The following is a 16,567-nucleotide window of genomic DNA, read 5'->3' on the forward strand; positions in this document are numbered from 1 at the left end:
ACAGGTCAGATCTCACAGCACTGTGGGGAAGACAGATTTGAAAGACATGTAGATTCTGAGAAACTTAACAGAAGACCATGGGGGAGGGGAAGGAAAAAAAAAGTTAGAGAGGGAGGCAGCCAAACCATAACAGACTCTTAAAAACTGAGAATAAACTGAGGGTTGATGGGGGGTGGGAGATGGGTATTAAGGAGGGCACCTGTTGGGATGAGCATTAGGTGTTGTATGGAAACCAATTTGACAATAAATTTCATATTAAAAAAAGAAAGAAAGAAAGACATTGTTAGCAGGCTGTGGTCTACGTGAGAGGTGATGAGACCTCAACCAAAGCAACTGTGGTGGGGAAAAAGAGGGAAACAACTTCAGAGTTTCACACAGAATACACAATTACCTATCCAGAAAATTGTGCTAATGTTTTCAACTCTGAACACATAGATTTTTTAAAAATTATAGATAAACCATTACTAGCCTTCTAGTGGTAAATTCAATATGTTGCCACCAAAAATATAAGCTCAAGTTTTGTATGATTATTTTAATTTCTTCTGAATCTATTTTTCCATTATCCCTTCTAATTTTACCTCTGCGCTGTCTTTTTTTTTCCTTCATTGGGGTATTTGGTGGTTTACCTGCTTATTTTTTTTAATTTTATTTGAGTGTAGTTGATACACAATGTTACATTAGCTTCAGATATACAACTTAATCATTTGATAAGTTTATACATTTGGTATGTTCACCATCAGAATAGCTACCATCTGCCCGATTACATCACTATTACAGTATTATTTTAATCCAATCAATTTATTTTTTACATCAACTGGGTGTTCTTTTTCGTGTACTTTTCCTGCTTTTTCCTCTGCTTTCCTTGTGTTTATTGCTCTCTTAACTTCTTTGGTTAGAAATCCAATTCATTCATTTTCTTCTGTTCTTTTTAAATTATCTAGTGTTAATTCTTTAAGTGGTCAGAGCTATTTTCCTATGAGCTCACCTTTAGCCATAGTGTCAAAGTATAGCTATCGACAAATACATACACACACACATTTTTATACATACACACAAACACACACACATATCTCTACCACTTGGACTATCATTATTCTACAATGATATTCTGCCATGATATGGCAGAATCATGTACTCTCCATGTACATCGTATCATGTACTATACAATTTCAATTTCAAGGTGTCTTGTTAACCACTCCAATCCCATAGTCAGGGAATAGAAAGAAAATTCACACCTCCTAGGTTTGGGACCTAATATTAGTGAGAGTGTGTGTGTGTGTGCATGCTAGGAAGCTTTCTCTCTGTGATCCCTCTTCTCTGCAGCTTCCTCGGAGGCTCCTATACTATTTTCTTCTGTTCCACTACTTCCCTATTGATTGCTGAAGGTAATTAGCTCTAGGAGACTATGCTACCACATGCTTTCCCTCTCAGTTTTTCTCTCATCTGTGAAAATCCAAATAGGCTCAGCAGTTTTTCCAGCTGCCAACACTCACCTATTCTTCCACATCTTCCCACAGGCTGTCTATTCATCCCCTTCACTATAGGCTTTTACAAATGGCAGGAAATGAGAATTCTCAAGATTTTGTCAACTTACCTTCCTACCACTTATCGCTTTTGTGGCAGTGGGGTTAGGAGTTACCAAGAGTCATATTAAATATTCTCTTTTCTTGTCTCCAATTTTTAGAGATTTATGGAGCTTAGGTACTTCCCCATTTGCATTTTGTGTAACTTGACAACACTGAGTCAACTAAAAGCGGCCCTAAATACTTACAATTGGCAGAATATACTCGTAAAAGCTGAAGACAAGGCAAAACCAAGCGATGATTCTGCAAATTCTGTTTGACCAAATTCAGAGTTATATTCAGAGCTCCATTAATTCTAGCTTTCACTCCAAATTTTTTGTCTGTTACAAAAAAAATGAACAAACACAATTTAGCCATGTATAACTTTTGAATGAAATAAAAATGTCATAAAGCAATGAAAATTTAAAAACTTATATTATGAATTCATATTATCACACATAAAATTGACCAGAAGTAACTAAAATTGGAATTGCTTTCTTGTATATTTTTTATTTTTTTTTTATTTTTTAGAGGGAGTGTGCAAGCGGGGGAGAGAGGATCTTAAGCAGACTCTAAGTTCTTTCTGCAAGGAGGCTGACAAAGGGCTTGATCCCACAACCCTGAGATCATGACCTGAGCCAAAATCAAGAGTTAGACGTTCATCTGAATGAGCCACTCAGGCGCCCCTCTTACATAATTTTAAAAGATCCCTTAAACTTTTAAAACATGGCCTGAAAGAAAGTACAAAAGGGCAAGTTGGGAGGATAGCACACGGGGACAGAGGTTGAAAAAGTTCGACTGTCATGAAAGGAATAATTTAACTGCTCCACTACATATATTATTCAAAGGAACACCATCACAAGGTTAGGGAGAATCATAAAGAATCTAAATGTCCATTACCAATATTATTTATTTCATATTAACTATATTTTTCAGACTTAGAATATAAATTAATGAAAATATAAACAGCTTAAGTAAAAAATAATCTAGCAAATATTATCAAGTTAGTTAGTTTCTAAAGGATCTAATTCAACACAGAAAAGGAGAAAAAGAAAAGTTCTGGATTTTTATTCTCACAAAGAGATTAAAATAGTCTAAGAAACAATCTGGATAACAAGAATAATGTTAAGATTTCAAACATAGAAAATAAGCAGGACCAGCAAGCAGAGTTATTTCATTAACAACAGGAATTTTACATCAAAAAGAACTAAACATTCCTGAGGAAAAATTACTCCCATCTCACCGGGGAGGTGGGTGGGGACAAAAAGTATAGAAAGTCACTCAAAGAATTACAGCACAATTTCCTTGAATAACAAAAATGGAAAACTAGTACAAATAATAAAGGAGATACCACAAATTTAAAAGTACAGAAAACATTAAAATAAACCATAACTTAGAAGAGACATTAAAGAAATACAAATATAAATTCATGAATGTCTTAATTTCATGAAAAGCAAAGGAAAGCTCTAAAAAAGGAGGAAGCATGAGATAACAACAGTCATCATGAAATAAGGTTTTCTTGTTTTATTTCTCATTTACAGCAAAAATCTCAGCAGGGAGCCCTTAAACTTCAAATATGAGAGTTAAGGAAAAATAAAAGTTGACATATTTCTTACATTAACTGAATATTTGTTTAAGTATTAAGGCCCTTAAGACAACTGGAAAATTAAAGTCATCTCAGAGATGCTTTGAGGGAACAATTGTTAAAAGTATTAAATATTTATACAGTAAGGATATGTATGAAATACATAATAATACACTGAATACACATATGTAAACACTTTTTAGAATAAACAGTTTAACCAAAAGCTTCAAAGTTTAAAACTCATAGGTACACCACAAGGCAATGGCAGAACTCTTAAAAAATTGCTACACTAAGAGTTCAGAGAATCATTTTAATCTGTGTAGTTAGACTACTATAAATTGAATTTAGGTTCTATTCCAAGGATGCCCTTTCTCTGTTAACCTAACCTAAATCACCTTTGTTTCAAATCCCATGTTTTCTCAATTTCTATTTTTTAACATATTGCAGGTCTTAACTGTTATAATAATCAGTCTTACAATATTTTATATCTCTTTTGATCTTGACTAGGTCATAAGCTTTTTAAGCACTGAGACATGCAGTACAAATATAACTATTAATGAAAAATGAACACATTTCACCTCCATGTTCCTCAAAGCATTTCCATCCATACTCCCTCCTTCCAGCTCCAACAATATCCATGCTATATGTGTCCTTTACACACATACAAATGCAGGCACACATACACTAAGACACACTTGTGATTTTGACATATTTTTCTTCCTTTTTTCCAACCTATGCAAAGGCATTCCTCGTGAATTTAGGATCTCCCATTCTTGCAGGCTACTGCAGTTGACTGTAAAAAGTAGTCCATAGCTAAGACTGAGAAAAAGCCATACCATTTTAGATGTTCAAAACTGACCAAGTTTCAAGGCACACAGAATCAGTGTCACAAATGGTTCTATGATGAACACACAAGTGAAACCCTTACCTTTTGGTCCAATCTTTGCAAGAATAGAATGAATCTGCACCATTAACTCCTCATTCTGGGGAGATTCTTTGCTAGCATTCGTAAGTAACTGCAACAATATTTGTGAACCACCTTTGGCGACCAAGAAACTCGCTCTTCGACCTCCACCTAAAAAAAAAAAAAAAGATTGTTTTTAATTGTTTAAACAGCAAATCCTCCCATAACATATTAAAAACATCACAACTTGTTAGCATTCAAGAAATACTTCAAGTGATGACTTCTGAAATCAAATACCTCAAAATCAAATTTTCTTTCATTTCATTTAGTATTTTAGTTAGAAAAACAGAAGGAGTAAATAAAAGTGATGCCAAAATTCTACACTCAAGGCTCTGGAAATGGGTTTTGGAGTGGTTTGAGGGATACTGGAAGAGCCCTCAAATCAAAAACAAAGCAACAATAAGAGTATGACATTTCAGCTTCCAAATTCTGATACTCAGAACTGTCTCTATATGAGTATCAAAAAATTCCAAATAAAGTACACATAATACATTGTTGATCACTGTTTACAAACAGAAATTAGACCAAAGGAAACAAAAACTTACCAGCTGACACCAGCTCAACAAGAATGCTTAAGATATTAAGTGTAGTTTGAAGATCTTTCGTGTTCTGAAATAAATAGTTTATTTGCTGTATTAAACCATTGTAAATCTGTGATTCCCAAACCTTTTCTGTTCCTGTTGTGAACTACATATATTTTTACAAATGACCCTTCCAATTTCTCTGAGAACAAATGTATTTGGGCTTCCACTATTCCCACTCATCACTTCAGGAGCTTCTTCTTGCCCAGGAGACTGTTTGCAGGTCATCTGAGCTATTATTTTCTTAGTACCAACATTATTACAAGAGGAATTCATTTGTCATTTGAATTCATCATCTTCTACCAAACAGAAAATACAAATAAATGAATCAAAATGTGAAAGGCACTACAGTGTATATATGGTGACTACCCAGTCACCTAGCTCCCCTCTCAGAAGGCAACTGCAGTACCAGTTGCTTGTGTATCCAGCCGAAGATAATGTGCACACATAAAAGAAATCCATGTAAATGGAGGTGTATACACAGATTTCTACAAATGGTATTGCCCTATGGATACTAGTCTATACATTGATATTTTTATGTATGAACAAATGGTTTCTTAACTCTTTTTTAGGGGCTACAGGATATAATCCATTATATATGGTGATGCCATTGTTTATGAAACCAGTCGCCTACTAATGGAGTATTTAATTTTTCAAATCTTTTGCTATTAAAAAACTGTAACAAAAAATTAAGTACATGTTTATACGGAACCAAGTACATCTCCATATGGGACGAATTCCTGGAATTTCTGGGTCAAAGAATATGAGCATTTACTTTGATGAATATTACTAAATTGCTCTTCATGCAGTAATTTACACTCCCACCAACAATGTGGAAGAGTATTTCCCAAAGTCTGGACAACCAATCTAAGAAGAGAAAATGTTTAAATACTTTCCTTTGGTTACATTTCTCTTATTAAAAGTGATGCTTGGATCAAGAAAACCACAGATAAAGCAGAATTATGACCTACTTAGAGAACTTCTTCACCCCCAAAGTAGAGGAATGTTACAATGTTTATACAGAGGAATTTCAAAAGTGCTGTGTATCAGTGACTGGCAGGAGTCTCTTACTCTTCCCCTTTCCAAAAGGGAATGAGTGTTGTCTCTGCTTCCCCATTTTAGCTTATAGACTAATGGAACCAAAAGGCCACATCTAGACCAGTTAGAGGATTATGCATTAACCAGAAACCCTTGTCTTAGCATTGGCAATATTAAATGGACCATCAACTCACTAGAGAGGAATCTGAAAGAAGAGAGGGCCAGACAGACATCTGTTAAAAAGAAGAATGGACTATGGCAGAATATTATTACGTGTTTGGCAAACTGATTTCATCTTCTTCCTGGGTACACAAACCACATTTTCCAGCCCTCTGTAATTAGGTTTGGGCCATGCGACTGAGCTCAGGCCATTGGAACCTGAATGGAAGTTGTATTGTCATGTCTAGGCCTTACCCAGACAAGTCTCCCATATGTAATTCGCCACCTCCCATCCCTGCTGACCTCAGTAAATTGTGATAAAGCAAACAAACAAAACAAATGGTGTTCAATCTCAAGTGCCATTTGTGTTTCTTTTCCTGGGAACTGTCCAGAACGTCTACACATTTTTCTATTGGGTTACTGATTTAATTTTTCCTTACTCATTTGTAAAACTTCTTTATATGTTAAAGAAGTTACACAAGTTGAATGTTTTTTCCTCAGTTTGCCAAGTGTCTAGGGTGCTTTTTTCCTACATACTTTTGTTAATGGAGTTGAATTTATCCATCTTTTCCTTTATAACTCCTGAGTCTTTTTTTACATTAGAAAAGCCTTCCAGGGCACCTCGGTGGTTCAGTCAGTTAAGCGTCCAACTTGGGCTCAGGTCATGATCTCACAGTTCGTGAGTTCAAGCCCCATGTTGGGCTCTGTGCTGGCAGCTCAGAGCCTGGAGCCTGCTTCAGATTCTGTGACTTCCTCTCTCTCTGCTTCTCCCTCGCTCAACCTTTGTCTCTCTATGTCTCTCAAAAAATAAATGAATATTAAAAAAAATTTTTTTTAATAAAAAAAAAGCCTTCCCTGTTTAAAGATTATTTAAAGATTTCTCCCATTACTTCCTCTAGTATTATGATTTTATTTTCCAAGCTTAAATCTGCTGGATATGGAACTTACTTTGGTGTAGGAAGTAAGGATCCACTACACTTTTCTAAGTGGCTACCAATCTATCTGAGCTCCACTTAGTAAGTAATCCCTCCACTTCTCACTGATCTGAAATGCTACCTTTCTTAGATGATATTAAATTCCCATGTGATCTTAATTTATTTCCAGAATTTCTATTACACTGATGTCTATTACTCATGCACAATTTCTAAGCTATCTATCTGAATTACTAAAATTTTATAGTGTTCTTTGATATTTGATGCAGCAAGTCTTTTCTCATTTCTCTCCTTTTTCAGAAATGTCCTTTCTACTCTTGCTTTTTATTTTCCCATCGGACTTTAGAAAGAAAACTGTTAATGTTTTTATTGAAATTACTCTAAACTGACGAATCAATTTAGGGAAAAATGACATATCATTTTGAATAGAAAGTGATTCCTACCAAAAAACATGAACTTACTCCCTGTTCTTTTTTTTTTTCCAGCTCTATTGAGATATAATTTGACATATAGCACTGTGTAAGTTTAAAGCATACAATGTATTCACTCCCCACTCTTAACACCGCACTGAATAAAATTTAAAATCCTGATTCTGAATATTTCCTGCTGTTCCACCCCAAAATTTTACACTGGGATAGAAATTTAATTATTACCAACATAATATAGTTATTCAACCAATACATGCAGTAAACTAAGTCACAAATATATATCACCTAACACAATAAATAAGAATTTCCAATATCAATCATTTATTTCCAGCTACTGCCTTCTTATTACCAACCGGAATGGCATGTTAAAATTTAAAATATGGTTACATGATAATCATCAGGGAATATACTTAGAGGTTTACCTAATATATATTAGAATGCTTCTGCCACCGTTCCAAGTGATCATTTAAAACATAAAACTAACCTCCATTCATTGGCTTTACCTCTAGAATAAAACTTTTATACTTCATATATACATTTTTTCCTTCAGTCCTGGTTGGTATTAATAGTTACATTAATTAAAGCCTATCAGCGATTTACCTCTAGGGTTGACAGCAGAACTTCCATTCCTGTAGAACCTTTGGCTGTCATTTCTCTCCTTGTCTTTTCTGAAAGGTATAAAAAAGTTTTCTTCTAAGATATGAAAGAAAAAAATTACATATAATTCTATTGTATAGCTAATGTAGAATCCACAGGACTCCATTGATTTAGTAAACATTCTAAATTGGTTCTTAGATGTTTCTCCCTCTGATACTGCTAATTATACTCTATGGGAACTTCCAGATCTCAGTTTACAAGACCATCCTTGCATTTGATCACATTTCCTATCATGAACTAGATGAATCCTTATCAATCCATCTGTAATCTTAAAATCAGCAGTAAAGTGTAGATACCAGAACTGCAGGTGAGGTAGGAGTAGTAATGGTAGGCCTCTTTATTATCTTTATGACTAGAATTAGAAAATATTTAGTCAAAATTGGTGAAAACAAAAACCTAGTACCATTTTCAAATGTTTTTACTGAACTAATACTATTTTAAAATTCTGAATTACACAAAAATACAAAACTAGGGAAGAGCTGCTTCTGCAAGACTCTGGAGATCAGATCACCCAAATAATCCCTTTTATCTCACTGAGATTGGGGGCAGGGGGAACAGTATACATTTTCCTCTATTTAAAGGTTTCTAGAGCTTCTCCACGATTCTTTTTCTTTGATTGACAAGATAAGAAAGGTAGAAAGGTAGACATTTAGATAGACCACACACAAATTATATGTACTTTACCTATATCACCTCATTTATGACTCACTTTAACTGTCCAGGAGAAAAATTACTATTTTTACAGACCAGAAATTTGAGTTCAGAAAGAAGAAATCTGTACAATGTCATTGAGCAGGTAAGGGTAAAAGTAAGAGACTAGGTGATCCAGATGTTTCTGAACCCAAAGCTTACAGTCTTTCACTGATTTAGTGTATTTCTAAAAGAGCCACAGGAATCATTCCTTTATATAGGACTGTTGGTACAAGAGACTTGATGACCCTCTCCAACTGTTTCACACCTAAACATTAGTGCCAGGAATTCTTTTAATATAGAATGACAATGCCATTCCTTTCACATTTTGAGATTTTAAAAAGAGAACACAAATAATCCATTCTCAATACAGCACATATTACATAATACAGTTCAAGAGATTGGTAATACCAAATGTGTTCTACACAGGGATGATCAAGGAGTCTAAGAGCAGAATGAGCCCCGAAGCCCTGATAAGGGGAGGGGGTAAAAGTGAGACCAGGCCTTTAGAACATCACACTTCTGCCCAAAGCAAATCCTGTTCAACTTGCATCGTGAAAGAACGAAAAAGCCATACGTGGTACAGTTCTGCCACATACAAATTATATATTTACAATTTCACAAGGAAATGAAGTGTAAGATGTAGACGACAAGTCACAAAATCTTGGGAAAAAACTCATTAGTCTGATACCCATCTGAAAATTAGGTTATTCTAAATTATAAGTTATTACAAAAAGGGACAAATGTGCTACAGAGAAGTTATAGTAAAATATTATTTATAATAACTATTAGTAACTACCTACAAAATAAATATGGAGATTAGAAACCATATTTTTCTTTAAAACAACTAACTCAGGCTATCATGCATCATCTTGGGTCCAGATAACGAATTTTGTAAAACTTACAGAAGTCTTACAATCTGTTTAAATATAAACTTGCATAAGTGACTGTTCATCTCCTTACCCCTTGCCATAATTACTAATGCTTAAAAGAATGACAAATTTCTTTGCCTACAAAAAAAGGAAAAACTCATAAATATTCGTAAAACTCAATTCCCTTTTAAAAAGTATGTGATTCATGGGGCACCTGGATGGCTCAGTCAGTTAAGCAGCCGACTTCCACCCAGGTCATGATCTCATGGTTTGTGAGTTCGAGCCCCACGTCGGGCTCTGTGCTGACAACTCAGTGCCTGGAGCCTGCTTCGAATTCTGTGTCTCCCTCTCTCTCTGCCCCTCCCCCACTCATGCCCTGTCTCTCTCTCTCTCTCTCTCAAAAGTAAACATTAAAAAAATTTAAAAAATAAAAGTATGGGATTCCTCTGCTGACCCTTCATTTCCCTGGGCCAGCTGCCTCCATCAGTAAGCACTGAGTTATAAAATAAATATTGTTTAAATATCTACAATGTACCCTTGATTTAACCTTTTAAATAACACAACTGATTTACTATTTTTTTTTTTTACATTTATTTATTTTTGAGAGACAGAATACAAGTGTGGGAGGGGCAGAGAGAGAAGAAGACACAGAATCCAAAGCAAGCTGCAGGCTCGGAGCTGTCAGCACAGAGCCCAAAGCAGGACTCTAACTCACAAACCGTGAGATCATGACCTGAGCCAAAGTCAGACACTTAACCGACTGACCCACCCAGGGACCCCCACAATTGATTTACTACTAAAGCCAAATGATTTTTCGATATTAATCACATAGAATAGTCAGAAGGCTGAGATCTCCTCTACTAACAAACCATTACATTTTCACTTTCATGGAACAGACCAAAAACTCTCCTTATTGTAACATCCACGATCATCTAGTTTATTCCACACGTTAAACGAAAACTAGGTGCCATACAGTTTTTTACTATACTCTAGATTCTGTCATAATCTAAGGAGGTTTCGATGTCAATGATTCAAATACCTAGCTGCATAGTTTTTTGACAACAAAACCCTTCTCCTTTGCTCTCATTTATCAACCCTTGCAATTCTCGTACCCCAAACTGTCCTACCTCTGGAATCTTAACCTACGATCTCCCTCTATCAGACCCCAGACTCCTAACACTCCTATCCTTCTTTCTTTTCGAAAGATTAGGGAAGTCTCACTGTCACTTTCACTGAAACTTCTAACTCATCAAAGGTAGTGCTATTTTCAGGTAAAATCAGGTCTAGACGTACCCCACTTGGATTCAAAGCCTCACCCCTTAAACTTAACCACCACAAAGCTTTCTAATTAAGTAAATGCTCAAATGTGCATTCTCTTTCCTACATCACAGTAAAAATAATGCCATAAGAATTTCTTCTCCTAGTTTAAGATTGTTAGTACCAAAAATTCACCATTTCCATCCTTATTTGGAAACACAAAACTACTATTTTCACTTACCTCAACTCACAGCCATCACCATCTGCCCTGCCATAGCCCACAGCTATTCCAAATGTTGTACCAGTCCTCTACCTGTGGACTCTCAATCCCTGGGCCTCTGTTCCCAACTCTCAGCATCTATATTTCCCTCAATGAATTGAGACAAAGTGATCTGTTAAGTACAGATGAAATTCTATAAACAATTACCAAAATCCATATACTCATGTAGCAAAGCCTTGACAATTTTGCATTCCTTTTTCCAGTCGGGGTATTGGAAGAGGATGTGTCCTTTTTACTACATTCTGAATCCCATCCTTTCTACCTACTTATAAAGCTATAGCTTCAACCTCCACGCACATACTGTTTTTTATTTTCCCATATACTTAACAAACCTTATTTTACCTTGCCTCTTCCTCTATTTCTTTGTTTTCTCAGTGAAACTCTCTCCAACAACAACAAAAAAACTCTATACTCCCCAACGTTATTTCATTTGCCACTCATATTACAGCATACTGTAATCTTCCTTCTAATTCCACCACTTGAAAGTGCTCTTGTTGTGGCCAGTAATTTATTAATTATCAAGTCAAAAAGGTCTTTATTTTAACTGACTTCTCTATGTTACTTAACATTACTGACAATGCTTCCTCCCTTGGCTTTTTCAAAAGTCCTTCCCAGTTCTTATACCACTACATGCTTTCTTCAACACTTTCAATAATCTGAATGTTATATTTAACAGGCAAGGATTTTAAAGCAGCTATTATAATTACATTCTATTACATTAAGGAAAATACAAAATACTATGAATAAAAAAAAATACTATGAACAAAAATATAGGAAATCACAACAGAAAAATTAAAAGTATGATGAAGAACCAAATGCATATTTCAGAAAAGAAAAATACAATGTGTGAAATAAATATCAGATAGACATAATGGTAGACTGCAGAGGAAAAGGGCAGAGAACTTGAACAGAAAAAGTGAAATTTATCCAATCTGAATAACAGAATTAAAATTGAAAAACAGGAGCCTCAAGGACTTCTGAAACAATCTCCACAAGTCTAACATATGTATAATTATAGACCCAAAAGAAGAGAGAATGAAGAAAAAAATATTTTTGATCAGCCAAAAATTTCCTAAATGTGAAAAAAGACACAAATGTACAAGTTTGAAAAGCTCAGCAAATTCCAAGCAGCATAAATACTAAGAAAACTACAGGCAAACTTCTGAAAACCAAAACTAATGGAACAATCGTGAACTCAACCAGAGAAAAATGACACATAACTTTCAGAAAACAAAGATTCAAAAATAGCAGACCTCACCTTTGAAATTATGGAGGCCACAAAATAGTGGAAGCACTGTTTTATGTGCACTCTAAATGCTGAAAGATAAAAACTGCCAACCCAGAATTCTATAACCAGTGAAAATACCCCTCAAGAATTAGGTGAAATAAATCCACTGTCAGACAAAAGGAAAAAATTCTTAGACAGCAGACCTGTCCACTAGAAATGCCAAAGGAAATTCTGTAGGCTATCAGGGAAATTATACCAGACCAAACTCACATCTTTAGGAAAGAATAGAGCTTCAGAAATGGTAAATATCTGAGTAAATATAAAAACTACTTTTTTTTCTTAGTGTCTTTAAAATACACATGATTTCTTAAAGCAAAAATTTGTCTTTTGGGGTTTGTAATGTATACAGATGTGATAAATATCACAAGTATAGCTAAAGAATGTAAATATAAATGGATATATAACGTGCCAAGGATTCCAAATTTTATATGAGGTTACAATATCAATTCTAAACAAAGGATAAAAAGTTACTGATTGTTTATTATGATTTTCAGAGGAATGATTTCTTAAAAATGCAAACAGGTATAACTAAAAAGTCAATAGGTAAATTAAAATGGAATTCTAAAAAATGGTCAAATAATAAAAAAGAGGACAGGACAAAGAGAAACGAGAAATAAAAACAGAAAGGACAAACAGAAAACAAGTAACTATAAACCTAAGTCCAATCAATGTTATATTAAATTTTATCAAACTAAATGCTCAAATTAAAAAGCAGAGAATGTCAAACTGTTACCTACAGAAGACACACTTTAGATTCAAAAATACAAATAGGCTAGAAGAAAAAGAACAGGAAAAGCTAATCATGTAAACAAGTATAAAAAAGCTGGAGAGGCTATACTAATATCAGACAAAACAAACATCAAGGTAAGGAAAATTACTAGAGATAAAGATGAACATCCCATAATGATAACAGGGTAAATTCGTCAAGGACATAAAAATCCTAAACATGAATGCACTTTGTCATTTTCACAGGACTCTCTTATAGCAAAATACAAAATGTAGACCGTTCCCAGAACACAAATCTCAGCTTTCTCCCTCTCTACCTCCTCCTGAGAAAATATCACTTCACTTCCATTAATTTAACTACCAAGCTTTTGGTTCTCAATCCTGACCTTTATTCAGAACTCTGAAATTCAGCAGAATTTTCCACTTTTTCTCCTAACTATTTTACAAGGCATAAACTTGTGGAAGCAGTAATTACAATGTTGTAATTGTTGGGTTTCTACCATCTATGAACACAATATATATGATGATAACAGCACAAAGGAATAAGAGAGAAATGGAGCTATATTGGGAAAAAAGTTTCAATATTTTATCAGAATTAAATTAGTATTAATCTGAAGTTCAATGTATACTGTAATCCCTATAGGAGCCACTAAGAAAACAACTAAAATCTTTAAAAACTAAAAGATCAACAGATGACACAAAAGAAGGCAGTAGAGGATGAGAAGAGGAATATAAAAGGCCTGAATCATACAGAAAACAGCAAAAAGGCAGATGTAAATCCAATCATCCAAGAAACAAGTACATTAATTTGGAAACCAAAAATACTCAGATTAGATTTTTAAAAAGCAAGATCCAAAAATATACTATTTCCAAGAAACATGCTCTAGAATAAAAAGCAGAAACAGACTGAAAGGAAAAGGAGAAGGAAAAGGTATAATATGCAAAGAGTAACCATAACAGCTAGAAGGGTTCCATTATTAAACAGATTTTCAATCTAGAAATATTACTGGAGACAAAGACAGACATTTCATAATGGCCAAACAGTCTTTGACGTCAGGAAGATTTAACAACTCTAAATGTATACACAGAGCCTCAAAATACATAAACCAAAACTGCCAAAACTGAAAAGGAAAATATACAGTTCACCAACAGGTAGAGAATTCAATACCCAATTTTTAACAATTAATAGAGAAGCTAAACTAGAAAATCAACAAGGTATATAAGATTTGAACACTATCAACCAAACTGATGTAGCCAACAACACTGACAGGATACTCCACACAACAGCAGATGGAATACTCAAGTGCACATGGAACATTCTCCAGGAGTGACCATATACTAAGCCATAAAACATGTCTCAATAAATTCAAAAGGACTAAAATCATACAAATCTCCAACCACAGTGGAATTAAATTGGAAAACAACAGAAAGAAATTGGGAAATTCTGAAATAATGGGAAATTAAACAACACAATGCTAAATAATCCATGGGTCAAAGAAGAAATCACAAAAGAAATTAGAACAAATGTGAACTGAATGAAAATCAAACTACAACATATCAATATCTGAAGAATGCAGTGTTAATAGGGAAATTTACAGCTTTAATGCCCACATTAGAAAAGAAAGGTCTCAAAATCAAAAATCAATAATCAAAGTTTCAATTTAAGAAAATGGAAAGGGAAGCAAAAATCAAACTCAAAGCAAGCAGAAGGAAGGAAGCAATAAAGATTAGAGATCGATGAAAGAGAAAAAAAAGAAAAAACAGAGATAATCAAGTTGGTGCTTTCAAAAGAGCAACAAAATTGACAAATGTTTAGCTAGGCCTGAGTCTAGCACTGTTGACATTTTGGGCCAAATAATTCTTTCTTGTAGGGCGTTGTCCTATGTGTTACATAATGTTCAGCAGCATCCCTGGCCTCTCTCCACTAGATGCCAGTAACAATCCCCTTCTCAAATTTCACAACCCCAAATATCTCCAAACATTACCAGTATCCTGAGGCAAGTGGAGGGAAAAATCACCCCTGGTTGAGAACCGCTGAGCTAGACAGACCAAGAAAAGAGACAGATGACACAAATAACAAAAATCAAGAATGCAGAAAGAACATCACTTCCTACCCTACAGAAACTGAAAGGATTATAAGGGAATTATTATCAACAGATGTATGCCAACAAATTAGACCATTTACCTGAAATGGATAATTATTATGTTTCTAGAGAAAAAAATTAAGGGTAAATTACAAACAGTATCATGCATGCTGCAAATAAGTAGTACATTATTAAAGACTGAAAATGTAATGCGTCCAAGGAAAACTAGCACTAAATTGTGGAAATACATATTTCAACTATGTAAACAGGTATTGTAGGAGTTTGGTGTTGTTGTTGTTGTTTTTTTTAATTACAAGTAGTACATTTAAATTATGAGTAGCATGTGCTTACTGCAACAATTCTAACAGTAGAAAAGTACCTTAAGTAAACTAGGAACTTACCTCATTCCCCTCCATTTCTATCCCATTGATAACTACTGCTAAACATTTGGTATGCATATTGATGGTTTTGTTTTTGCTTTTTTGCCTTGCTCATACAAACATTACATACATTTATAATGATTTTGTATAAAAATGAGTTTACACATATAGTTATATAAGCCAAAGAAACTTGCTTTTTTACTTAATATGTTAAACTTGGGACTCCAGAAACAATGCATATAGTTCCACATACAAACTGTATGTTCCATATATCACAAATAACTCACTGATAATAGCTGCATAATATAGTTTTAAAGTTCCACAATTTGGCTACATCAAAATTAATTCAACCATTTTCTCACTGATGGATATTTAGGTTGTATCTTAGTCTTTGATAGGCAAACAATGTTGTAAAACATCCTCACACACTCTCTTCTATACTAGCATTTTTATTTCAGTCAAACACATTCCTGAGAGTCAACCAGCAAGTGCACTTTAAATTTTAATAAATATCGCCAGATTCTTTTCTTCCAAGTTAGTAATAATTACTGCACCACCAACAGTGTATAAGAATACCCTATTTTCCATGTCCCCAAAACAGGATATTATCATTTTCTAATTTCTGCCAACCTAACCAGTGAGAAGTATCTCTGTTGTTTTTATCAGTAATTCCCAACTTTCAAGGAGGTAAAGAACCTTTTCCTAGGCTTACTGGTTATTTGCATTTCTTCTTCCTTGAACTACAAATTTCTAATCTTTCTCTCTCAAATGGATAGCAAACAGGATCATCCTATAAATGATGACAGGACAATCTTCCACTTCTAACTTACACTGTGTTGACTGCCTCATCCAAGGTATGATAAACAAAGTCCCTGTATTACACAACTGAGGGGACAGTGCTTAGGGGCTGGTCCCCCAGTGGTGAGTGGCATAGGAGAGGGGCAGTCTGGGTAGTGGTACACTTGGGGCATTTTCAGTGGTGATGCTGGAGTAGGAGGGCTTCCAGGCTGTGATGGGAAAAGTCTGCAGTGGCAGAGGCAGGGTACACAAGTGTTATTCATGTGTCTGAGGAATTTGTTTTCTT

General features: G+C 34.6%; 1 protein-coding gene across 7 annotated transcripts in view; it reads right to left on the reverse strand.

Annotated features, from left to right (window-relative positions):
• Positions 1-16,567, reverse strand: part of AGTPBP1 (ATP/GTP binding protein 1) — a 199,873-nt gene that overhangs the window by 110,813 nt on the left and 72,493 nt on the right. For all 7 annotated transcript variants that reach the window (XR_003964299.1, XM_030293983.1, XM_030293980.1 and 4 more), the window contains exons 4-7: positions 7,850-7,917; positions 4,657-4,720; positions 4,076-4,222; positions 1,772-1,903 (exon numbers count right to left, since the gene is read on the reverse strand). Coding sequence is in view for 6 of the 7 variants with exons in the window: in XM_030293983.1 (XP_030149843.1) it covers positions 1,772-1,903; positions 4,076-4,222; positions 4,657-4,720; positions 7,850-7,917 (411 nt within the window). In the remaining variant the exon portion in view is untranslated. The remainder of the gene's footprint in view (positions 1-1,771; positions 1,904-4,075; positions 4,223-4,656; positions 4,721-7,849; positions 7,918-16,567) is intronic.

This window comes from Lynx canadensis, chromosome D4 (assembly GCF_007474595.2).
Source record: "Lynx canadensis isolate LIC74 chromosome D4, mLynCan4.pri.v2, whole genome shotgun sequence".
Taxonomy (NCBI): domain Eukaryota; kingdom Metazoa; phylum Chordata; class Mammalia; order Carnivora; family Felidae; genus Lynx; species Lynx canadensis.